This window comes from Chlorocebus sabaeus, chromosome 12 (genome assembly GCF_047675955.1).
Source record: "Chlorocebus sabaeus isolate Y175 chromosome 12, mChlSab1.0.hap1, whole genome shotgun sequence".
Taxonomy (NCBI): domain Eukaryota; kingdom Metazoa; phylum Chordata; class Mammalia; order Primates; family Cercopithecidae; genus Chlorocebus; species Chlorocebus sabaeus.
Genome location: NC_132915.1, coordinates 68,735,653 through 68,760,334, shown reverse-complemented (window position 1 = coordinate 68,760,334; position 24,682 = coordinate 68,735,653). Strand labels below are relative to the sequence as shown.

The 24,682-nt window shown below is 45.7% G+C and overlaps 1 protein-coding gene across 2 annotated transcripts in view; it reads right to left on the bottom strand.

Annotated features, from left to right (window-relative positions):
• Positions 1 to 335: 335 nt before the first annotated feature.
• Positions 336 to 24,682, bottom strand: part of GALNT12 (polypeptide N-acetylgalactosaminyltransferase 12) — a 42,924-nt gene continuing 18,577 nt past the window's right edge. For both annotated transcript variants that reach the window (XM_007968609.3, XM_007968610.2), the window contains exons 3-10: positions 24,257 to 24,446; positions 18,887 to 19,072; positions 15,446 to 15,563; positions 13,659 to 13,835; positions 10,668 to 10,799; positions 6,286 to 6,399; positions 4,365 to 4,511; positions 336 to 1,476 (exon numbers count right to left, since the gene is read on the bottom strand). In XM_007968609.3, the coding sequence (XP_007966800.1) occupies positions 1,336 to 1,476; positions 4,365 to 4,511; positions 6,286 to 6,399; positions 10,668 to 10,799; positions 13,659 to 13,835; positions 15,446 to 15,563; positions 18,887 to 19,072; positions 24,257 to 24,446 (1,205 nt within the window). In that variant the 3' untranslated portion in view covers positions 336 to 1,335. The remainder of the gene's footprint in view (positions 1,477 to 4,364; positions 4,512 to 6,285; positions 6,400 to 10,667; positions 10,800 to 13,658; positions 13,836 to 15,445; positions 15,564 to 18,886; positions 19,073 to 24,256; positions 24,447 to 24,682) is intronic.

Genomic DNA, 24,682 nt, shown 5'->3' with positions numbered 1-24,682 from the left:
TTTTTATTTTTTGAGACAAAGTCTGGCTCTGTCGCCCAGGATGGAGTAGAGTGGTGCGATCTCTGCTCACTGCAACCTCTGCCTCCTGGGTTCAGGTGTTTCTCCTGCCTCAGCCTCCTGAGTAGCTGGGATTACAGGTGCACACCACCACGTCCAGCTAATTTTTGTATTTTTAGTAGAGACGGGGTTTCGCCACGTTGACCAGGCTGGTCTCAAACTCCTGACCTCAAGTGATCTGCCCTCCTTCGCCTCCCAAAGTGCTGGGATTATAGGCGTGAGCCACCGCACCCGGCCCTAGAATTTTATTTTTGGTTTACAGTACAAAAACAAAGATCTGCAGTGTTCTCACATCTTTTTAATCATTCATATTGACTTAATCAGGTTTACAAAATCTCAGGGTTGATCTGGGATCATTCACAAATCAGAATTACTCAGAGAAATTTTCACAGCAGTTGCAGCAGCACAAAGTCGAACGCTGATTTAAATTACTAAATGTCATTAATGAACAAACTTGTAAAAGGAATTTCATATAGAACATTACCTTTCTCCCTGACACTACTGTATGATAAAAATTTAAAAAGGCATAAACATGTTTTAAAGTCATAGTGGTAGTTGCTAAAGGCAACCAACCACACTACAGTGAGGCATTGTTAGAAGTTCTGCTCTCAAGTTTACTTAGCTTAGTAAAGCAAATTGTTCTTTGAGATTTCAGCTTTGATTAGTCCTCTTTGGCTGACATGAACATTATGGAGTGTTAACCGTGGTAGCAACACATAACCAAAAAGCATTCTTTTAAAAATACATCTAGAAGATCTCAATGACCTGAATAAACCAATACAGTGTTCCTAGTGTCAGTCTCTCTATACCGGGAAAACTTTAACCCCACAGCTGAGATATTACCAGTTAATGCAAAGTACGTTGTTTGAACCCGATTTCTACCCATGCAGATATCTTCTTACCTGGGAATTCTTGTAAATATCAAAATAAAATCTTTACCTTTTGCTAATGAGAGTAAAAGGCTTGACTGTAAAATATACATCTTGATAGAAAAATATTATAAGGTTTTAATTTTCTAAATACCAAGGGTTAACATCTTATGATTACCCTTTGAAAATAGGGTATTTTGGAACATTTAAAAAGTTTTCAAAATAATTACAAAGCTTATTCACATTTTTACTAAATTGAACACAACTTTTACAAATGGCAAAATGATTCCCTCCTCAAAGCAGAGCAGCCTAGTTTTTGGAGGGCTCTGGTCACTGCTTAGCTAAGTCTCTGTTGGGCAGAGTCCTGGCTCCACAGTCTCCTTCAATGGGCTCCTTGATACACAAGGCTTCATAACATGCGCTCCTTGAAGAACCATTTCTGATGATCCGAGTTGGTGCAGTCTCGTAAGAGTGGAACGAAACTGTCACTCGACTCCTTCCTCGCAGCCTGGACACATTTCTTGGACTGTTCGTGAAATAAAGAACCATCCTACAAAAGATAACAGAATGACAGGCAAGTTCATCAGAAAAGTCTCTTTTTCCTAAAAACATGTTCTAAAGAGATCAGGGTCTGATTTTTACCATTTTAGAAATATTTTTATTGAGGGGTAAGTGTCTTCCGTGTAACGCAGGAACTCAGGACTGTCCCGGGGAATGGGAGCACCAGAGCACAGGCTTGTCACAGGCTGCGTCCCGCTTGCCTCTCACAGGACCGATGGTGCCACCTGCTGGCTACTCTTGGCATGTGTCAGACCGGTCCTACATCTCCCTATTGCACTTGCCTTCCTTCAGGGAAATCAGGAACAAAGATCCTTTGTTTATCTCTTTCGCTCCTCTTAGGTCAACTCATTCCATGCAGCGTGATCTCTTTCTCTTAGGTATTTAAACAGAGAGTGTGGAAACTTGGCTGTAGTCCCAGCTCAGCCACAGACCAGCTGGATGAGGAAGCCAGTCACTTAGCCACATGGCCTGAACTCCTCACCTGTCACACATCAGGGTGAGTAGTGGGTTATATGCCCCGTGCCAATCCCCAAACCCCAAAGACGATGGTTTTCTTTAATGACCGCCTGCTTCTCTCCTTTCTGCCAGCCCTTACTCAGTTATCTCAGCAAGTCTGTCTCTCAGGCCTGGGGTTTATCTTTTCCCTCTGCCTCTCTGTTATAAGCAGTATGCAACGCACTTAATCATGGCTGAGCAGCAAACGGGCAGAGTGAATAACAACATCGGTGAAAAACCTTTGTGATGTGCTGTTTTATATCACTACATGGAACTTGTGTTTTCATTCAAAAAAATCCAGACTCATGTTTTGTAGAATCCAAGAAATGACATTTCAGAGGTTTTTAGGCCTACATAAGAAAATACAAAGCTGGGCACGGTGACTCATGTATGTAATCGCAGCACTTTGGGAGGCTGAGGCGGGTGGATCACTTGAGGCTAGGAGTTCAAGACTAGCCTGGCCAACATGGCGAAACTCCATCTCTGCTAAAAACACAAAAAATTAGCTGGGCGTGGTGGCACGCGCCTGTAGTCCCAGCTACCCGGGAGGCCGAGGCAGGAAAATCGCTTGAACCCAGGAGGCGGAGGTTGCAGTGAGCCGAGATTGCACCCCTGCACTCCAGCCTTGGTGGGGCAAGGCTCCATCTCAAAAATAAAAATAAAAAAGATCCAGCCCTAAGAACTAAAAACAAGCTTTCTATTATGGTCTAGTGAATATAAGTGGGGATATTTCCTTCAGAATTCAAATGTTTCTGTTCAATATATATTTGTTTTATATATATATTTAGGGCATGACTGATGAAATATAATAAATCAAGCTGTATCCTTTTCACATATGAATCAAAGTATTAAGTGTCCTGAAGAAAGATAAATAATCCAATTAAGTATCCTTCTTCCCAGCCTCCTAAACAAACTCCCTTTTCCTTAAATGGTCACCGAAATTTAAGATAAAATTTTTGCTATGTCAAACTAATTTTATTGTTTCTCGTGTCCACTACCATTCCTTGAGGGCTTATAATGGCCTATGGTTGGGAGAAAGATGGGAAGAGGAGGACATTCAAGAAGATCAGAGACTTCTGGGGTGTGCAGAAGTATTTTTCCTTCTTATTTTCCTATATCCAATAGATAACACTATGGTGTGTGGCTTTTCTGGGCAGCCTGCAAATGTCATTGCTAGTAACATTATTCTGCAGGAAAACATATTCCAGCTGTTAATCATCTTTAGAATAAACCCATTTATAAGCAGTATATTGGGAGTGAAAGCTGCCTAGGGAAATTAAAAAAACAATGAACTTTTTTCTTTCAAATGATTTTCTTTGGATTTATTCCCTCATGTGCTTTTTAGTGAGTCAAAGGGTATGATCGATTTACAGGTCCTGATGCAAGCTGACTGCAAGTGTGACGGGGCTAGCACCCTCAGGTCTGAGGCAACCCTCAGTTTCAAATCAACTGTGACTAGCCGGGGAGCCTACTCCATCAGAGGTGTTTTCTTGGTTATAATACCACAAGTAACAACTAATCTCTATCGAGCTTTATAGTTTCCAAAGAATATTTCTGGCTATGCATCTAATCCTCACTAAAGTAAGGCTGCTATTATTGCACTTTTTTTTTTTTTTTTTTTTTTTTTTTTTTTTTTTTGAGATGGAATCTTGCTCTGTGTCCCGGGCTACAGTGCAGTGGCATGATTTCCGCTCACTGTAACCTCCGCCTTCCGGGTTCAAGTGATTCTCCTGCTTCAGCCTCCCAAGTAGATGGGACTATAGGGGTGTACCACCACACCTGGCTAATTTTTTGTTTTGTTTTTTAGTAGAGATGCGGTTTTGCCACGTTGGCCAGGCTGGTCTCGAACTCCTGGCTTCAGATGATCCACCTGCCTTGGCCTCCCAAAGTGCTGGGATTACAGGCATGAGCCACCGTGCCTGGCCTATTGTACCTATTTTAGACCCAGGAAAAACAAGGCTGAGAGAGATGGGGTGGCTTATATCTGGATATAACACTTTGGCTAACATCCTTACACTTGGGCTATTTGGCTCACTCGTTTAAAGCCCTTTCATCTCTGAATGCATTTGTAGAAGCTGTTTCCATGTCGGTGCCTGCAGCTCATGGGGGTGCAAGGGAAATGGAAAAGACTGAAAGGGACTGGACAACGAGGAAGGAAGGTAGTGCTTATGACACTGCGTGCCAGGGGACTCCAATCTCCTGTCATTACCACGCCCCAGGCTCACTGGGACTGAGGTTCCAGGTCTTCCAGAGCAGAGCTCCTGTCCATGCGTGACCACATCCCTGATCCTCACCAGGACTATGCCAGACAGAATGTCTGACTCTCACACTCTCCCTTATAGCCCAGGGACCGTCAGCAGGAAGGAAGGAGAGTTCACCTACCTCCTGCAAGATGAACTTCTGATTCTCTGGAGCAGTTTCTTCGCAGAGATGCATGATAAGGATATCCATTCCTGCTTCCACAGCAATGCAGCCCTCTGGCTGGTGGGTGTTATAGCGTATTTCTTTCTGGGACGTGTACTCGAAAAACTAAAAATGGGGTAGCCAACATGTAACACAACACATTCCACTGACATGGGAAGAGGAAAGATCACTGGACAAGAACCTGGGATCACGAGAGTGTGGCTGGGGTCATGTATCCGCGTCACCACCAACACGAGCCTGTGTGATGGGTTCCTCCCGCATCCCACAGCCCTCAGTGGACCGCTACTGCAGTGCTTCAGGAGCATGGAGGAAATGGCCCTTCCCATGCCTGGCCGGCTTGCTAGACAGTGAGACAGGGCTCGTGCATGTCACCCCCTGCCTGCAGTGCTGAATGCTGTGTTGGTGTGGGATGGGAGGAAGGGAAATGGACCCATCCCAGCACTAGCTCTTCAGGGCTCTCTGTGACCATGACTAGCTACTTCCTCTCCTTTTCCTCAGTCTCTCCTCCCAAACCCCCAATTTGACAGTTCTTAGAAAATGTAAAATGTTGTGCACAAGTAGGTAATGTGACCACTAACAGGAAAACTTGGTTCTTCCCAGACAACGGTTTTCCTACCTGAGTGTACCAGGAACTACCTACAGTGCCTGTTAAAAATGCTGATTGCTGGCCCCATCCCAGAGACGGAATAAGGATTCCTTGTGTGTGAGGTGGGGCCTAGGAAGCTGCATGTTCTGCATCTTTGACAAGACACCCACCTACCCCACCAGCCCCTTCCAAAAATTCTGACACAGGTAGGTGTTTTTAAGGTGCACAGAGCAGGGCTGCTCACAGCATTATCTCCTGAAAAGCTGCTTAAAACAAGAGTCTGGGATTCGGAAGGGTTGGGATCAGTCTGAAAAGGTGCATTTCCAAGCTCCCAGATGATGCTGATGGTAGCACTCAGGTACCATCAGCTTTGAGGAAGGCTGTTCTAAACAGTGTTGAAAACCTAAGCAATTTAAGGTTGCAGGGGTTGGAATTAAGAAAGTTTACTGTTGACCATAAGAAGGCTTCACATTCAAGTGGCACTGGGGTGAATCCAGATTGGGGGAAAAACATTTGCATCTCCATCCCTTCGTTTCCTAGTGTCTGATAACTCCTTAGGACGGTAAAGCTTCAGAGGCCCAGAACCAACACTTCTCTCCATTCCTGCATCCTCCAAGGGTCCTGTTAACTGCTTTCCAGCACTGGGGGTCCTTTTCTGGTCTTCAGACTCCCCCAGGACTGAACCTCCCCTGCCCAGCCTGAAGTACAGCCCTTCACCAGACAGATACACCTGGGCCCCCAGTTCAGGCAATGTCACTAAACACCACCTTGCAAGGTGGCCCTATGTATTAAACCTATCGTTCCACTTAACAATTAATTATAAGGAAATCATCTGAAACACAGATCTGTTACTTTATCCTTCCTTCTATCTGACCCAAGGTGTTAGAGGCAGAGTTATTTATAATTGCAAAGACAGGGAGGCAGAGAACCAGTTAACTAAACAGCAATACAGGTACAAAATGAAATATCAAGAGGCCACTAGGAATGATATTCTCAAAGGATGTCTAATAACATAAGAAAAGTATGATGAAGGGAATGGAAATGATGGAATATAAAACATACAGACATTATGACAACTATTTACAACACATAATCTCTATGTGTCATGTATAAAAAATGATGGGAAGAAAACACATTTTAATTTTAACAGTGGTCTCTCTGAGTCTGGCCATTCACCCCAGGCTTCTACTTTTTATATTTCCCAAATATTATTTTTACAAGAAAAAGATTCAAATATTTAATTTTTTTTTAACAAAACACACAGCTTTCTCCTCTTTTGAGGCTCATACCTACCTGATTATGGCCCATCCCATGACAGACGTACAGAATGACCTGGTGTCCCACAATCTGGTTTTCATCAGGAGGGTTATAGTCAAAGCAGTAATCTTTCAGTCCTTGGTTCTGGAGCTAAATAAAACAAAAATGTGGCATTTCGGTCCAGATTTTTACACACTAACAGACGCCACACAAGGCTTGGGAAGGCTACCTGGCATGAAAGGAGAGCCTGCTTCAAGAGCTAGATGCAAAGGTAAGAGTCTTTTCTGCACAGCACCTTCTAGCTTTAAAAGTGCTTCCTTGGCTGGGCGCGGTGGCTCATGCCTGTAATCCCAGCACTTTGGGAGGCCGAGGCGGGTGGATCACAAGGTCAGGAGATTGAGACCATCCTGGCTAACACAGTGAAACCCCGTCTCCACTAAAAATACAAAAAATTAGCCGGGCGTGGTGGCGGGCGCCTGTAGTCCCAGCTACTCAGGAGGCTGAGGCAGGAGAATGGTGTAAGCCCGGGAGGCGGAGCCTGCAGTGAGCTGAGATCGTGCCACTGCACTCTAGGCTGGGTGACAGAGTAAGACTCCGTTTCTTAAAAAAAAAAAGAAAGAAAAAGTGCTTCCTTGTTCTGTAGGCAAGAATCCTTACCCCTATTTTAAGTCGATAAGCCTGAGGACCAGAGAGATAAACTCTTCATGGCCTGAAAGCTCCTCTCTCTTCCTTTCTCATTAGTGGCAGCCTTACTGCTGCACAAGTTCAAATATACCTGGGTTGTTACCTCGAACTAGATTAATTAAGCTAACTAAATCAAGCAGGTGATAGACACAGAGAAACAATTATTTTAGGCTGGGTTCAGTGGCTCACACCTGTGATCCTAGCACTTTGGGAGGCGAAGGCAAGTGGATCACTTGAGGCCAGGAGTTCCAGACCAGCCTGGCCAATATGGCAAAACCGCGTCTCTACTAAAAATACAAAAATTAGCCAGGTGTGGTGCCGTGCGCCTGTAGTCCCAGTTACTTGGGAGGCCGAAGTGGGAGAATCACTTGGACCCAGAAGGTGGAGGTTGCAGTGAGCTGAGATGATACCACTGCACTCCAGCCTGGGCAACAAGGCAAGACTCTGTTCCCCGGCTCCAAAAAAAAAAAACAAAAAAAACAAAAAAAACAATTAATTTAAATCACTTTAGAGCATCGTATGTTTGAAAATACTACCTATGAAATATATTCTATAAACAAATTGAGCTGCAAAGAAATTACAAACTTCATTCAGTGTAATACTCTTAAGCTGTAGTACTGTATTAATTATCTTGAAACTATTTTAAATATATTTTAGGATAAAGAAAATAAGTAATTATGTTAATATTGTTTAAAACCAAGACTTTCAGGGTAAGAACAAAGAAATATGAGTATGCTATCAAAGAAAAATTTTTAAGACTACATTGGATTTTCAGATATTAATATAAGCTCATGATCTGTTTCTCAAAAATACAAGTTTCCTTTCTCTGCCCAATGAGAAAAATTTAGAGCTGTGCTATTCCATGTGGCAGCCACTGGCCACTGTGGCTACTGGACACTTGAAATGTGACTAATCCAAATTGAGATATGCTATAAGTACAAAATTCACATCAGATTTCAAGGCTTAGTATGAAAAAAGAATGTAAAATGCCTCAATGAACAAATACTTATATTCATTATATATTGAAGTGATATTATTTGGGATATACTGAGTTAAACATTTCATTAACTTTACTTTTTAAAAATATGTTTACTAAAAAAAATTAAGTTACAACTGTGGCTCTCATTGTATTTCTGTTAAACTGCATGGTCTGGAGGCAATGACAATGCATAGCAACGGGCACCACCAGCATTCAGACTGACTCCCAATACCGTTACCCAACAAAGGAGCAGGGCTTCTGGGAGGAATGGCAGGAAATGTTTAAAATCAAATGGGACAACTTGGCCAGAATCAAGGAGGCTATCAACGCCACTATAAGGTGTCAAAGACCACAGAAGCCAAAATAAAGGGTCTGCCACTGGCCAAAAACAATTTTAAAATATTTTTTTTAAAAGATGAATTGGGCTGGGCACAGTGCCTCACACCTGTAATACCAGCACTTTGGGAGGCTTGGCAGGAGAAATGCTTGAGCTCAGGAGTTCAAGACCAGCCTGGGCAACATAGCAAGACCTTGTCTTTACTAAAAATAAAAATAAAAAATTCGCCAGATGTGGTGGTGCTCACCTGTAGTCCCAGCTACTTGAGAAGCTGAGGTGGGAGGATCACTTGAGTGCAGTGATCCAGGCTACAGTGAGCTACAATGGTGCCACTGTGCTCTAGCCTGGGTGACAGAATAGAAGCCTGTCTCAAAAAACAATACAAAGAAAAAAAGATGAATTCATTGAAGCACACTGGCTATTTAAACACCCATTAGTTTACAACGACACTCAAGAAGAGAAAAAGCCAAAAAACAATGAGCCAACAACAACAACAACAAAACCACTAGATACAACTGGAGGAAACTAAAATACCAACTCTTACTCTGAAAATAAGCAAATAAAGAAAAGACTTAAGAATTTGTCATGCCTTGGCCGGGCACAGTGGCTCATGCCTGTAATCCCAACAGTTTGGGAAACTGAGGCTGGCGGATCACCTGAGGTCAGTAGTTCGAGACCAGCCTGGCCAACATAGTGAAACCCCGTCTCTGCTAAAAATACAAAAAAAAAATTAGCCTGGCATGGTGGCAGGTGCCTATAATCCCAGCTACTCAGGAGGCTGAGGCAGAAGAATCACTTGAACCCGGGAGGCGGAGGTTGCAGTGAGCTGAGATCGCACCATTGCACTCCAGCCTGGGGGACAAGAGCAAGATTTGGTCTCAAGAAAAAAAAGAATTTGTCATGCCTTTTCTGTATGAATTCTAAAACTCACATATACCAAATTGCTTTAGTTAATGAGGGAGTGTTCTTTACAGAAAAATTTCAGCTAATAAATGTGGAAGAAATGAAAGAGAAAAAATCACCATTTGGCAACTCCATTTGAAATAATGGGTCTAGGCAATGGTTATCAGTGGCTACTAAAAACATGAGACAGAATCTGATGGGGGGTCTTATAATGACTGGTCCAGGTGAGCGATATTCTGTGAACCCCACTGGTCAATCTTATCACTAAAGATGACCATACTTCGTATGCTCCTGATAGGACACAACGTGAACACATAACATCACCCACGAAGTGTTCTTGCCAAAAAGGTGGATCCTGACTCTAATCAAACCTTTAGAACTCACTTCTATCTTAAAGAAATATGGGGGAGAGAGGCACAACTTAAAGACACCACAAAGAAAAAAACAGTAATTGCAAGAGTGAGACACTCCACAGGTAACTGACCTTGTTTTTTCAACAAGTTAAAGATATTAACTAGAAAAAGGAAGATGACTGCCTTAGATTAAAAGAGATTGAGGAGCCAAGACACAACCGCCACATGCAATGTGTGCACCTTGTTTGGATTCCAATTTGAATTAGCCAGCTACTCAAAGAGAAACTGGAAAAGTTGGGGGAATATGAATTAGAACTAGACATTAAATGATCCAAGAAATTCTTGTTCATTTCTACAGTTTTGTAAGATAATGTCCAAATGTTATGAAAATGCATAAAATGCAGAGGAGAGAAATGACACAATGCCTGGGATTGGCTTAAAAAAGAGGAAAATGTGGAGGTGAAGCGGAGGAGAGAGAAAGCAAGAGAGGCAGGATCTTGAAAATTCTAGAATCTCAGGGATGGTATTCATTATGCCATTCTCTCTGCATTTCCATATGTTTGAATATTTTCATAAAGAAAATAGAATGTCACATGAATATCCTGCTTTGTATTTATCAAAGACTTCCAGAATGGAACATGAGCACTTTTGATCAACACATTACAGCAGAGGAGACCTCACAAAGCTGGTGTCATTCCTAGCAAAAACAAAAGACACTGGACGTTTTATCTGGTCTCATCCCAAAAACATGTTTTAGGTTTTTTGAAATACCGGAAGTGACTCCCCTATACTCACTATTGCCTCTGTAGACTCCCAAACTTGGAATTATTAACTAGTCCAGTCATTGAGACTAGAAGTAATACAATAAGGTGTTAATAAAAATTAGGACATGGAAACACCAGATAAGCCTCAGTTTCCTTATCTACAAAATAGTTGTCAATTTTGAGATGGCTTCCAGCTCTGACATTCTGCACCTAAGGCCCAGGCACTCACAGGGAGAAAGAAGGGCAGTGGATAAAAAGGTGGTGGGGGGTGGGCAGGTGGGTGGGAGTGGAGGGAGCCAGTGACCCCCATGATGGGGCCTTTCTTGCCCAGGATTTGTAGATCAGACCCAGAGGCCAGGGAACTCCCTGCCTACCATGGGCCCACCACCCTCACTCACCATCCCGAAGAAGCCAGGCCTGTCCTCAGGCACATGCAATTCTGGATACACAGTCTCCAAGAACCACTTGAAGTCCTTACACTGGAGCTTGGCCCGGAGCTGCTTCCTCTCTGTCACATCCCCAAAAGGTTCCTGAGAAAACAACAAAACAGTGAGACCCCACGGGTCCTAGTGCTTCCCTTCAAAGTCCCTGTGTTCACTGATGCTCACTTACTAACCACCAGCCAGCTTTGACAGAGCATTCGTTGCATGCCAGGCCCTGTGTGGAGCACAGAGGATAGAAAACAGCCTTGCGCCTAATTCCAGTTTCTAGTATGAGAAGCTGTCACAGAGACAATTCCATTCCTAGGTGCTCTTTTGGGAGGGGGGTGTGACCAGATGCACGAGCCCACCTGCTGATGGAGTGAAGGAGCCAAGCCTTGGGGCTGCACTGGCATCTATGGATCCTGGACCTGTGACCCATGCTTGTGATCAGAGGTCATCCTGAAACCCAACCAGGGAAATGTCAGTTTCACCGAGACATATGCCGTGACTTTCCGGTTTACTACTAATATCTGAATATCCACTTTCAAACACAGGTAAATATTCTAGATGTAATCATGTTATTAATATGAAATAAGCAATAAGAAGTACTTGTGCAAGTTTGGTTTTATGGACAAAACTAATGACTGAGAGCTTTTGAATATTTAAATACAGCAAGCCTCTATTTAGTATGGCAAACGTGCAGCCACAAGAAAAATGCTGAGTGCAGAAATGTTACCGTACCTGCACTGTCATGTTAAACAATTAAAAGCTGACAAGTTAAATATTGAACAAAATGGTAATAATAAGTAAATGTTTGAATAAGATTTCAGATTTCTGCTATTTCCCAGAGGTCTGTCACTGATGAGTCACTGTGCCCCCAGCTTCAGCCAAGTATCCATTTAGCACCCAGCCCTTGGGCATGCAGCCTAAGGGTGCATTCAGTGCCTTCCTAAAATATTCTCTGGGGAACCTCAGGAAAAGGGAACTATGGGTTCCAGACTGTGCATGAGGAAACAGTGGGTGTTTCTACTGTATGGTGCTGGGCAAGACGGAGGAGGCAGAAGCAAATGACCGTGGAGCCCAGAGCCAGAGAGGGGCTGAGTGGGAGTCTGACTGAGAACCCATGGGCTCTGCAGAGCAGAGCAAGAGGTGTGCTGCAGAGTACAGGCCCCAAGCCCAGTTCTACCTCCTATCAGTTATGGGGCCTGGACAAGTTCCTTCCAACAGCTTCTCTCTGAGCTTCAGTTTTCTCATCTATAAAATGAGAATTTTATTGCTACCCTGCAAGGTTGCTGGAAGGACTCAGAAGAGACTTCCTCGAAGTGGCCTGATGAGAAGCCTTAGAGCAAGACCTTCTTGTGTCGCCAAAAAGCCCTACTAGCTATGCAAATGCAGGGCAAGCAGGCACCCTGCCATGGGTCATGCAGAGCTGGCTAGGGCAGACGCAGTGGACTGTGTTGCACGTGAAGCCCAAGATCTGGGAAATAAGAGGCAGATCCCTCATCCACAGTGGTCCCTGAGGTGGAGGCACAGCAAGGATCTGGACCAGGCAACAAGTCCCTGAGATAAATTGCTCTGAGGAAGGACACAATCTGGGCTGAGCCTCAGCCTCCGACAGGCTCAGTGCAGTGGGTGGTTGGGCCAGTGTCACTGCAATGGGACCCAGAGGAGCAAGCCAACAGAGCTTGGGATCCAGAGGAGCAAGCCAACAGAGCTGAGACTTCAGCAACTACAGGCACACCTTCACTGTCGTTCAGAGAGATGGGCCCAGCAAGGCCTCTGAGTGAGGAGGAAGATGGGCATCTGTTATGCTGGCAATGGGGGCGTTTCCATGACCATGACATATGGTGAGAAATAGTAGCAGCGGGGGCCTGGGCCACTCTCCAGTAGTCCTTCCATCTGGAAATGGAAGCAGAACAGACTCCCTGTTTTAGAAAGGGAAGCTTCCAGGGTGCTAAGAAGAAGTCTCTAGAGGGGGGTAACAGACCCCTAACTAATAAGGTGGGTGTGTCCCTAAGCAATAGCTTTAAGGTAAAGAACTGTGCCTTAACTTGTACCCTGTGTTTGTGGACTCACCCCACTGGCTACAAAGAAGAAAACCACAACACATGGACAATGCCTGGCCTGTGACACCAGGTATCCCCAACTGTCTATATTGGTACAGTCCAGCCTCATTATTTACTGGTTCTGTAACTGTGAATTTCCCTACATGCTGCAATAAAATTGACTTGTAACCTCCAAATCAATACTTGTGGTGTTTTCTAATTTTCACACACATTCATGGACAAAAAATTTGAGTTGCCCAACATTCCCATTCTCAGGTGAGGCAGAACAAGGGCACACACTGCCTTCCTGTTTCAGCTCTCATCCTGTAAACCACTGTCCTTTTCACCATCTGTTGGGCACCACATATTTTTCTGCTTTGTATTGGTGACTGCACCAGCTATTCTAGAGTGTCCCCCAATCGTAGTGCTTAAGTGCCATCTAGTGTTCCTAAATGCAAGAAGGTTGTGATGAAGAGAAAATAACACGTGCTAGGTAAGCTTCATTCTGGCATGAGTTATCGTGCTTTTAGCCATGAGTGCAATGTTAATGACACAACGATATACGTTAAATAGGTGTCTTTGAACAGAAACACACAGAAAACAAGGTTCTGTATTGATCTGCTGACAAAACTGTGCCCCAAGTCTGGCAGGAACCTAACCCTGTATTTCCCCTAAGAGCAATGGCTCTATTTTCACGAATTCAGTATTTGTGGTGGCTTTATGGAATATAACAGCTGTAAATAACAAGATTTGACTGCATATAATTATTATAAATGGAGGAATAAATTCTCCCCATACTCATATCTGAGCACTCAAATTATGCTCTATTTCTGGAACCAGATTGACTATGTTGGGGAAGCCACAATTAGCTGCTGTTGTTCAGATGAAGCCAGATGGAGTGCAGGTGGGCTAAGGAACTCACCAAGCGGGCATGGGGGTTGCGATGGTAGTAGAGCTCTTTAAATTCATCCATCCACACTTCAGCTGCACGCACACTGTTGGCCAGAGCCTTGTTGCGGGAGTAGGGAGCTTGCTTGGGGAAAACATGGCCAACATGGGAACACGGGTGTGTTTCCAGAACCCCACCACACTGCCAGATCTGCACACAGAGAAAAGGAGAGGTCAGGTGGTGAGCAGGGGATGAGCTGCAGGTCCATAGTATCTGCAGCAAGGACGCCAGGCACACACAAGGCATGACGGGCGCTGCCAAGATGCTCAGCCTCCATCAGGCAGGAGGCCACCTAGCCAGCACACTCATGACACAGAATGTGGGTAAAGAGCAAGAAAGCAGCCCCCAAAACAAATAAGCTGTGGGAACCAAGACCCCAAAGTCCATGCACTAAAGCTCATGCACTTGACTCACAGGAGCATCCACAGAGACCTCACTGGCAACCCACTTACTCATTACAGAAAACACAGGCTTGATTACCTGATCTCCTAGCCACAGAAGATAGGAAAGCAGCAAGGAAGAAGAGAGGTTTGGAAGGGGGAAAGGAAGAGCTTCTAGAAACAGGTAGAGCAGCCTGACACCTAGGGAAGAGGCAGAGAGACCATTAAAAGCACACCCAAAGACTCAACAGGCGGAGGCATCTGAGCCCATCTCACACTGGGACCGATGGCCTTGAACATCTCATTTTCCCAAAGATGGGACAACCAAGCCTAGCATCTGGTACTTATTATGGAGGGTGTGAGTCCTCAGTAGAAGGCCAAATTCTTGTTTATTCACAGTTTTTATGAGGGCAGAACACCATATAAAATATTATTAAAAATCTTAATTTTCCACTGAAAAGCACCAACATTCACACAAAGTCTTGATATTTAAAATGTAAGACTTCATTAACTGGAAAATCTACTCAAATGCTAGGAGTTTTCCAATATGGTTTCCATGGGCCATGTAGAGTAGCATCGGTAGATAGGCTTGTTACAAAAAGCAGAATCTTGGTCCCACCCTAAAGCTATCAAATCTGGCTTTCTAGATTGTGCTTGTCAATCTGTCTTTCTAACAAGTTTACCCAGCAATTCTTACATGTGTTGGCTGGGTGCAGTGGCTCACGCCTACAATCCCAGCACTTTGGGAGGCCGAGGCGGGTGGATCACCTGAGGTCAGGAGTTCAAGATCATCCTGGCTGACAGGGTGAAACCCCGTCTCTACTAAAAATAAAAATACAAAAATTAGCCAAGCGTGATGGTGCATGCCTGTAAACCCAGCTACTCAGGAGGCTGAGGCAGGAGAATCACTTCAACACGAGAGGCCGAGATGGCAGTGAGCTGAGATCGCGCCACTGCGTTCCAGCCTGGGCGACAGAGCGAGACTCGGTCTCAAAAAAAAAAAAAGAAATTTTCACATCTGTCAAGGTTTGAAAGCCACTGTGCTAAATAAAGAGTCCACTTCATAAGGAATTAATCAAATAAAGGCTCCAGAAGACAGGATCAGGAGGAACCTAACCCTGAGCAAGTCACCTCTCTCCTGGTTTCATTTCCTCCTCTCCATAGAGTGAGAGAGAACTATGTGACTTGCAAGGCCCTTTCTGGCCCCAAATCTAGTAAAAGTACACTTTTTAAAGAGCTGAAACAAGAAGGCAAGCATGTTTATAGGATATGCATGTCATCATCTTTCAGGGTCCACCAGGCTCTCACAGCAAATCCCATCGTTCCCAAAGAGAGAGAATCAGTTAAGAACATGTCCAAAGAGAAGACTAGAATACTTACCCTAAAGGAGAATTCGAGGTTTTCTCCTCCCCAAACTTCCATTCCTGTATCATAAGACCCCAGATATTCAAAATATTTCTTACTCACAGCAAACAGCCCACCGGCCATTGTTGGAGACCTAAAAAAGTGTTACATCCATATTTCACTGTAGGCAGCAGGAAACCAACACAATTATCCAACTACCTTCCCACCATGAGCCCTTTCATCTGTTCATCCATCATTTCTAAGCATACCCTGCCTTCACCTCCATGCCCCACACTAGGCTGGGCCTGGAAGCACTGATGTACCCTACAGTCCCTGCCTTGAGAGGGCTCCCAGGCTTCTCAGCAGGCACTGTTGAGTACTGCTCAACAGTATTAGCACACAGTACTCTGTGTGTGCTAAATATGTTAACTAAAGTCAGCCGGGGCCCTGGGGGAACACTGAGGAGGGCAGGCGCAAAAGGGTAGGACTAGGTTCCCTGGAGGAGGCAAGGTCTGCAGGACAAAGGACAGTTAGCCAAGAAGAAGGCAAATGGAATGGTTCTCCAGCATGAGCAAAGGCTTAAGGGTGGGAGAAATCCAGGGACATTTAGAAGCACAGAGTACAAGGAGAAGAGAGAAGCAAGAGACCACATTCCAAGAGGAAGGGAGGCTCCAGGCCATGGTCATCTGAGGAGGTGTGATCTCACAAGGCAAGAACTCACAGATACCACTGAAAGGCCAGTACGCAGAAGACCCTAAAGGCAACTCTGGCATCTTAAAGCACCTGGAGGGCCAGGTCCTCTCCTGCTCGAGTGGTTTCCCCCACCAGGACCCAGCTAGCCAGCCTTGTTTCCCCCCACCTGCCACCCGCCACCCGCCACCCGCCACCAGGTTTATCTGGAAGCCAGCACTGACTTCAGAAACGGCCCATGGCTTCTAGCCTACACAGCAGAACACTGTAAGGTCAGCATGCCCCGGAGTTGCACAGGCAAAAGGATGAATGCAGAAATAGGGAAAGGGCCGGGTGCGGTGGCTCATACCTGTAATCCCAGCACTTTGGGAGGCTGAGGCAGGCGGATCTCCTGAGGTCAGGAGTTCGAGACCAGCCTGGCCAATATGGCAAAACCCTGTGTCTACTAAAAAAATACAAAAATTAGCCAGGTGTGGTGGTGGGCACCTGTGCTCCCAGCTACTCAGGAGGCTGAGGCAGGAGAATCACTTGAATCCAGGAGGCAGAGGCTGCAGTGAGGCCAAGATCGTGCCACTGCACTCCAGCCTGGGCGACAGAGCGAGACTCCAACTCAAAAAAAAAGAAATAGGGAAAGAGAACATTGAGAGCACAACTGCTGAAAATGTTAACATCCTCCAGCATCGGGGCCTGCCCTGGACTCCAAGCGTGGGGTCAACTGAGAAGACAACAGCAACATCCCCAGTGGGAGGGAGGGTTCTAGAATACAAAGCACCTTCATGTGTGTTTATCCTAAAAATCTAGGAAATAGGCAGGGTGGATATGCTGGTACCTATTACACAGATGAGATAACTGAGGCACAGGGATATTATGGGATGGGGAGGATAGGTGCCCTGAGCATGTGGGGTAAGGGGGGCAATCAGAATTCATGGCCCCCCATGAATTCATGACAGGCTGCCTAAGTAGCCTGGATTAGAGCCTCCTACTCTGTGTCTGTTTCCAAACCTGTTCAGTGAGGGATTGAGCAGGATGTTCTCACTAAAGGCTCCTACAGAACCCTGGGTGCCATTCTCAATTCCTTCCTTCCCCAATTCCCACTCAATTTCTTCCAATTCTTCCATCTTAACATCTCTGGAATCCACAGTGCCCACCATCTCCTGAACCATTGTTTCCGACCTGGAGGACTGCAGAGCCTCCTAATGGTATCCCTGCCCAAAACGGTCCCTCCAGGGCCCTCACCACATGGCACGCAGCACATGGTCAGGTCACTTCCTGCTTGGATCTCTTCAGTGGCTTCTATCTGCTCAGGGTCAGGTCCAAACCCCTTCCCTTGGCCCCACCCATCTCTCCAGCCTTATCTCTGGACACTCTCCTCGCTTGCTCCACTCTAGCCAGCAGCAGGTCATCTTAAGGTCAGGACTCTGGTGAAAGGATTCAGAAGCCCAACTGCCAAATGTGAATGCAGAACTAAGAGCCTCCTTCTGGTTCAACACACCAGTGGTGAGGCTGAAGTCCTGACCTCCTTCTGCCCAACTCCCACATCTGTCTCCACTTGCTTCTGAACTTGGAAGGGGAGGAAGAAGCAAGGCTATCACTTCAACACCTCCAGAATGAGAGCTGCTGAGCCTCCCTTGGGCCCACTCTACTCAGACCTTGACTCACCCACTGGCCAGAGCGGGCTCTTCCACCTGCCATGGATCCACCCACACCCCAGGTCAAAGGGGCCTAACGATGTTTCCTCAAGAATGAACATATGACCAGCAATCCCCCTCCTAGGCATATACCCGAAAGAATGGAAAACAGGGACTCAAGCAGATAGAAGTACACCGATGTTCACGGCAGCATTATTTAACAATAACCAAAAGACAACCTAAGTGTCCACCAACAGAAGAATAAATAAACAAAATGTGGCATATATGTACAAAGGAATATTACTCAGCCATCGCAAGGAATGATGTTCTCCAGGAAGCTTGAAAACATGAAGTTAAGTGAAAGAAGCCAATTACAAAAGGACAAATATCGTATGATTCCTTTTACATGGGGTGCCTGAAAGAACAGAGGTTCCCAGGGGCTGCAAAGGGGAGAAAGGGAAGTTATTGCTTAGTTGGGGATATTTTCTGTGTGGGATGATGAAAAAGCCCTGGAAACAGGTAAAGATTATGTTTGCACAATACTGTGAATGTGCTCGACGCCACTAAAATTGCATGCTTTATTTATTTATTTTTTATAGAGACAGGGTCTCGCTCTATCACCCTGGCTGGAGTGCAATTGCGTGATCGTAGCTCACCAAAGCCTTGAACTCCTCGACTCAAGCGATCCTCCTATCTCAGCCTTCCAGCTAGCTAGGCCTACAGATACACACTACCATGCTCGGCTAATCTTTATTTTTTTGTAGAGATAGGTTCTTGCTATGTTGCCCAGGCTGGTCTCAAACTCCTGGACTCAAGCAATCCTCCCACCTTGGCTTCCCAGAGTACTGGGATTATAGGCATGAGCCACCATGCTCAGCCTAAAATTACATACTTCAAAATGGTTAAAATGGTAAATTCTCTATGATGCATATTTTACCACAATTTAAAAATTAAATAAATAAAATATACCGATATAAAATTGACTTGTGTAGCAGACATGTTTAATAAAAATAAACAAATATTCTAGGCAAAAAAGTGGGAAGAGGAGAGGTAGTTAAGCTGACAGCTAATCATTCCACCCGAGGGCCTCCGCTGACAGGTCAGCCAGATGCAACGAGGCGTGCTTAAAAAACAAGTCACCCAGAGGTCAGCTCCTGACCTGATGACATCGACGGGGGATCGCATCCGTATCCTCTCCCGCTCGGGAACCGTGTGCCACGTGAACACCAGCCTCCAGTCGAAACCGCCGATCTGGGGCTCCCCGGAGTTCCCCAGGTATTCGAAGGTGTTCCAGTCGATCACATCAATCACTGGGCACACAACTGCCGACTCCTCTTCATGGATCCTGAAAGCACCCAAGACATCCATCTGTTTCTCCTATGCAGACGGGCAGCAGGAAGACAATTGGGAAATTCAAGGGTGAATTCTTGTCTTCCTTCCAAAAAGAGGGAGGAACACCTGAGAAAGGCCTGCTTCTCTTATTCCAGGTGTCTGTAGCCGTGTCAGAGCCCTGGCAGGTGACCACCATGGGGGGGATCTGGGGGCCAGGGAGGGCTTTAAAACAAAAAGTGCCATGACTTTAATATGCTCTGATTCTACTCACAGACATTCTGATCAAACACTCTATGATTTCAATTTCTCAGGAGTGCAAGAGGTTTAATCACAATGTAACATCTTAACATCAAGAAATACTTATCTCCTAAGAACAAAGGTGCACCCAGACCAAAGGGTCAGCTTTGGAATTAGAATATAAATTCTAATCCTGCTGTTTATTTGCTGTGTGACATTAGCCAAGTCACCTAACTATGGCCTATGGTCACCTAACACAGAGCCTATGGCTTCAGTGGTAACACTGGAATTATAATATCCATTCAGAAGGTTAATGTGAGGATTTCCTGGGAAAATGTTTCTAAGATGGCTGGCAGAGAACCTGAAACTATTACTATTTTTTTAATTTTTGTTATTGTGAAATATTACACATAGTGAAAAATTCTATAATTTCCTTTTGCAGGTATCAGCCTGTGTGTTGATTTCAACTGTTCTCTCCACAACATTATTACAAATCTGGCCATCCCTCAGCATGCTTCCAGGCCGTGTTTCTTTGCATTTGACACCACACCAGGAAAGATGGACTGAGACCAGACCACGTGTGAACACGAGATTTCCTTGAGTACATTTTGAGGAATGTTGTCTGGAATTTGAGACCTAAATCTCCTAAGAGTCACGCCACACAGGACAATGAAACAGAGATCAACCAGACTCGAGCTTTCACTGTCCTTAGAATGACACCAGAAAGTCAGAGGGGATATCAGAAATACCACTCTGGGGTAAGAATGACAACTATCGGGGAAATTGCACTCTTCAGGATAGGTTGCGTGAGACAGAGTCTCAGATCTGTGAGTTCCCCAAATTGAGGAACTTGCATACTAGGTATCCACCAACATCCTAGTTGAGGACATTATTTAAAGACATCGAGGGCATTATTTAAAAGGTTGAAAGGGCCAATATCAGACCTGCTGGGCAAGTTTCAGCTGGCCCCTGGCAAAGGCCAGCTCCCCCAGGAACTGATGGCTTGTGATCAAGCTGGCTGGAACCACAGACAGCCTAATTTTTACAAGAAGGGGAAAACTGGGGAATGCTGCACCAGCATTGGAGTATAGGACTCCCAGTCCTGGCTGGAGAATGTGCAGGACCCACAAGGATGCTATTGGCGTCTGGGCCAGAACCATTCTCCACTACACAGGGCTGATCTGCAGGATACTTGGCCTCCCTGATACACAAAATGCCAGGAACCCTACCTGATTGACACGACAACCAAGAATACCCTCCCACATTTCCAAAAGCCCCTGGATGGAAAGGGTTACCACTCCTGTCTGGGGCCACCTTAGGGACAGTCCACAGTCTGATGTGTCCCAATGCTGGTGCACACCAAAGTCCCCTGGGGAGCTTTTGAAACATGCAGAAGCTGAGGCCCCACCCCAAGAGTCAGACCCAAAGGGAACCAGGCATTGGTGTGTTTAAAAAGCTCCCCAGGTTGAACCGGTATACACCGTTGGTGGGAATGTAAATTAGTACAACCTCTATGGACAACAGTTTAGAGGTCCCTCAAAAAACTAAAAATAGAGCTACCATATGATCCTGCAATTCTACTCCTAAGTACATATATCCCAAAGAAAGGAAATCAGTGTATCGAAAAGATATCTGCACTCTCATGTTCGTTGCAGCACTATTCACAACAACCAAGATTGGGAAGCAACCTCAGTGTCCATCAACAGATGAATGGATAAAGGATATGTGGTGCATATACTCACAATAGAGTACTATTCATCCGTAAAAAAGAATGAGGTGCTGTCATTTGCAACAACATGGATGGAACTGGAGGTCATTATGTTAGGTGAAACAAGCCAGGCACAGAAAGACAAACTTTGCATGTTTTCACTTATTTGTGGGAGCTGAAACGTAGAACAATTGAATTCATGTAGACAGAGAGCAGAAGGATGGTTACCAGAGGTTGGGAAGGGTAGTTGGCTGAGGGAGTGGGGATGGTTAATGGGTACAAAAAATAGAAAGAATGAATAAGACGTACTAGTTGCTAGCACAACAAAGTAACTATAGTAAAAAAAATAATGATAATTTAATTATACAGTTAAAAATAACTGGGTGGGCATGGTGGTTCATGCCTATAATCCCAGCACTTCGGGAGGCTGAGATGGGCAAATCACTTGAGGTCAGGAGTTTGAGACCAGCCTGGCCAACATGGTGAAACCTCATCTCTACTAAAAATGCAAAAATTAGCCTGGTGCATGCCTGTAATCCCAGCTACTCGGGAGGCTGTCAGGAGAACCACTTGAACCTGGGAGGCAGAGGCTGCAGTGAGCCGAGATCACCCTACTGTACTCTAGCCTGGGCAACAGAGCGAGACTCCGTCATAGATAGATTCATAGATAGATAGATAGATAGATAGATAGATAGATAGATAGATAGATAGACAGACAGACAGATAGATAGATAAAAATACTAAGAGTATGACTGGGCCAGGTGTGGTGGCTCATACCTATAATCCCAGCACTTTGGGAGGCTGAGGTGGGTAGATCACTGAGGTTAGGAGTTTGAGACCAGCCTGGCCAACATGGTGAAATTCTGTCCCTACTAAAAATACAAAAATTAGCTGGGCATGGTGGCACGCGCCTGTAGTCCCAGCTACTCAGGAACCAAAGCAGGAGAATCGCTTGAACTTGGGAGGCGGAGGTTGCAGTGAGCCAATATCATGCCACTGCCCTCCAGCCTGGGCAACAGAGTAAGACTCTGTCTAAAAAAATAAAAATAAAAATAAAAATAAGAGTATGAGTGGATTATTAGTAACATAAAGATAAATGCTTGAGGGGATGCATATCCCATTTACTCTTACGTGAGTATTATGCATTGCATGCCTGTATCAAAATATCTCATGTGCCCCATAAATATATACACCTACTATTTACCCACAAAAATTAAAAATTAAAATATATATTTTTTAAAGTTCCCCAGGTATTTCTAATAGACGACCGAAGTGGAAAATCCCCTCATCTACAGGCATGCAGCAAGGAGGGGGCTGGCCCGTGTCCAAAGGGTGGGATGAAGAGGAATTCTAAAAGCATTAATCCATCAGTTGAAGAGAAAGAAATGTCCTCTCCCCATGACTTCAGACCTGCGTAGAGGTGGTCATCTATGAGTGTAGTGGGGGAACGGAGGAGGGGGAGCCCACTGGTCCAGGTTACAGAGGGAGCACTCGGCCATAACTGTGCTCTAAATAGTCTCCAGCTCCATCACAGGCCAGAGGAGCCTCGAATCTGCTGCTGGGGAAGTTCATCAGAGCTGAGGAGGAGAAAGAGATAGCTATAGCACCCACAGCTGACAAGAAGCCAGGACAGTAGGAAGTGGCAGGGCAGGGGGCAGCTGGGTCACACCCAGAAAGAAAGGCAAGTGGGTCCCCAGCTCTTCCAGACACCCTAACAACCACAATGTTGGCATCTGTGGGGAAGCAGTTTCCCAGCTGCAGAGACCCTGCCCCTCCAGCCCTTTGCCTGCTCCACAGAGGGGAAGCCAAGCAAAGATCCCTTCCTTCCTCTCCCACCTGGGGAGCTCCTGGTTGGCCCGCCCAGCTCCTGACTTCCATGACACAGAAACAGAAAGGGCAGAGAGATAAGGCAGAGCATGGGGAGGAAAGAGACACAAGGAAACAAAAATTGGGCCCCAGTAGATGGTGGTTTCTTGATGGGGGAAGGTAGGAGGGTGAGAGTGAGATGCCGTGGAACAGCAAGGACAATGGCCTTGAGAACAGGGCCACATTATAACTTTCAGGGGCCCTTCCTCTAGAACAAGCAGACAGATTAAAAAGCATATTTTATGACTATACTGGTATAAAGACAAATAAAATCCATGCTAGATTCATTATTACATACTCATTATTATGATATTCATTTTCCCTTCTGATTTTAAAAGAAATACATAACATTTATGTGGGTTCCTTCTAGTTTCATGGGCCCTAGGCATTGTTCCTCCTGGGTGTGAGGGGTAAGTCAGCCCTGCTTGAAAGAAATACATTGAAACGTGTATTCTCTAGGAGTGCCATTCTACTTGATTGAGGATTTTTAAAACTGTCTTGGTTGATGATACTTCCTCAGTTTTCTGCAACAAGCTCAGATAAGAAGGAATAATAGGGCCGGGCGCGGTGGCTCAAGCCTGTAATCCCAGCACTTTGAGAGGCCAAGACGGGCAGATCACGAGGTCAGGAGATCGAGACCATCCTGGCTAACACGGTGAAACCCCGTCTCTACTAAAAAATACAAAAAACTAGCCGGGCGAGGTGGCGGGCGCCTGTAGTCCCAGCTACTCGGGAGGCTGAGGCAGGAGAACGGCGTGAACCTGGAGGCGGAGCTTGCAGTGAGCTGAGATCCGGCCACTGCACTCCAGCCTGGGCCACAGAGCAAGACTCCGTCTCAAAAAAAAAAAAAAAAAAAGAAGGAATAATAAGGCTGGGTGTGGTGGCTTACGCTTGAGGTCAGGAATTTGAGGTCAGGAGTTTGAGACCAGCCTGACCAAAGTGGTGAAACCCCATCTCTACCAAAAATACAAAATTAGCCGGGTGTGGTGGTGCATGCCTGTAATCCCAGCTACTCTGGAGGCTGAGGCAGGAGAATCACTTGAACCCGGGGTGGAGGTTGCGGTAAGCCGAGATCACGCCATTGCACTCCAGCCTGGGCAACAAGAGTGAAACTGTCTCAAAAAATAAAAATAAAAAAGAAGAAATAGTAAAAGCAAACAGTGACACAGGGCCTCCTCCAGCTGGCACTCCCAAGCAGCTGCCATGCACTAAATCATTTAACAGCCTCAACAGCCTAACGAAGCAGGGACTGCTCTCCTGTCCAGCGACAGAGGAGCAGCTGAGCCCAGGCAACTCGTTAACTCTCAAGTGACATGATGAGTCTGTTCCTCATGCTACCTACACCAGGTAACATGCTGTCTCTCCCGTGGTGGGCGGCTCACGCACCTCTGCAGCAGCGGCTCCAGCCACCCCTCGTGGCACTCACAGTGACAGTCCAGGAAGGTCAGGACATCGCCCCTCGCCGCAGACGCCCCCAGCAGCCGGGCTCGCACCAGGCCCTCTCTCTTGTTGGCGCGGATCAGGCGTACCTTAGGCAGTCCCGAAAGCTCATTGGCCAAGCGCTCCTTCAGGTGCTCTAGGGAGGCAAACAAAGCAACAGGGGTCACCGTGACAATCTTGGAGGAGTGCCTCATCGCAAGCCGGGGCCTTCTGGGCCTCCGTGTCCTAAACAGAAGATGAAACACACAGGAGCCTCCTCTGCTCTGCCACCTGGAACATCCTCACCTCACCCAGAACCAAGGTTGGAGGTGCTCTGAAGGCCAGGAGGAGGTTGGGGGAGGAATTCCAGAACCACCATTTGCTCCCCATCAA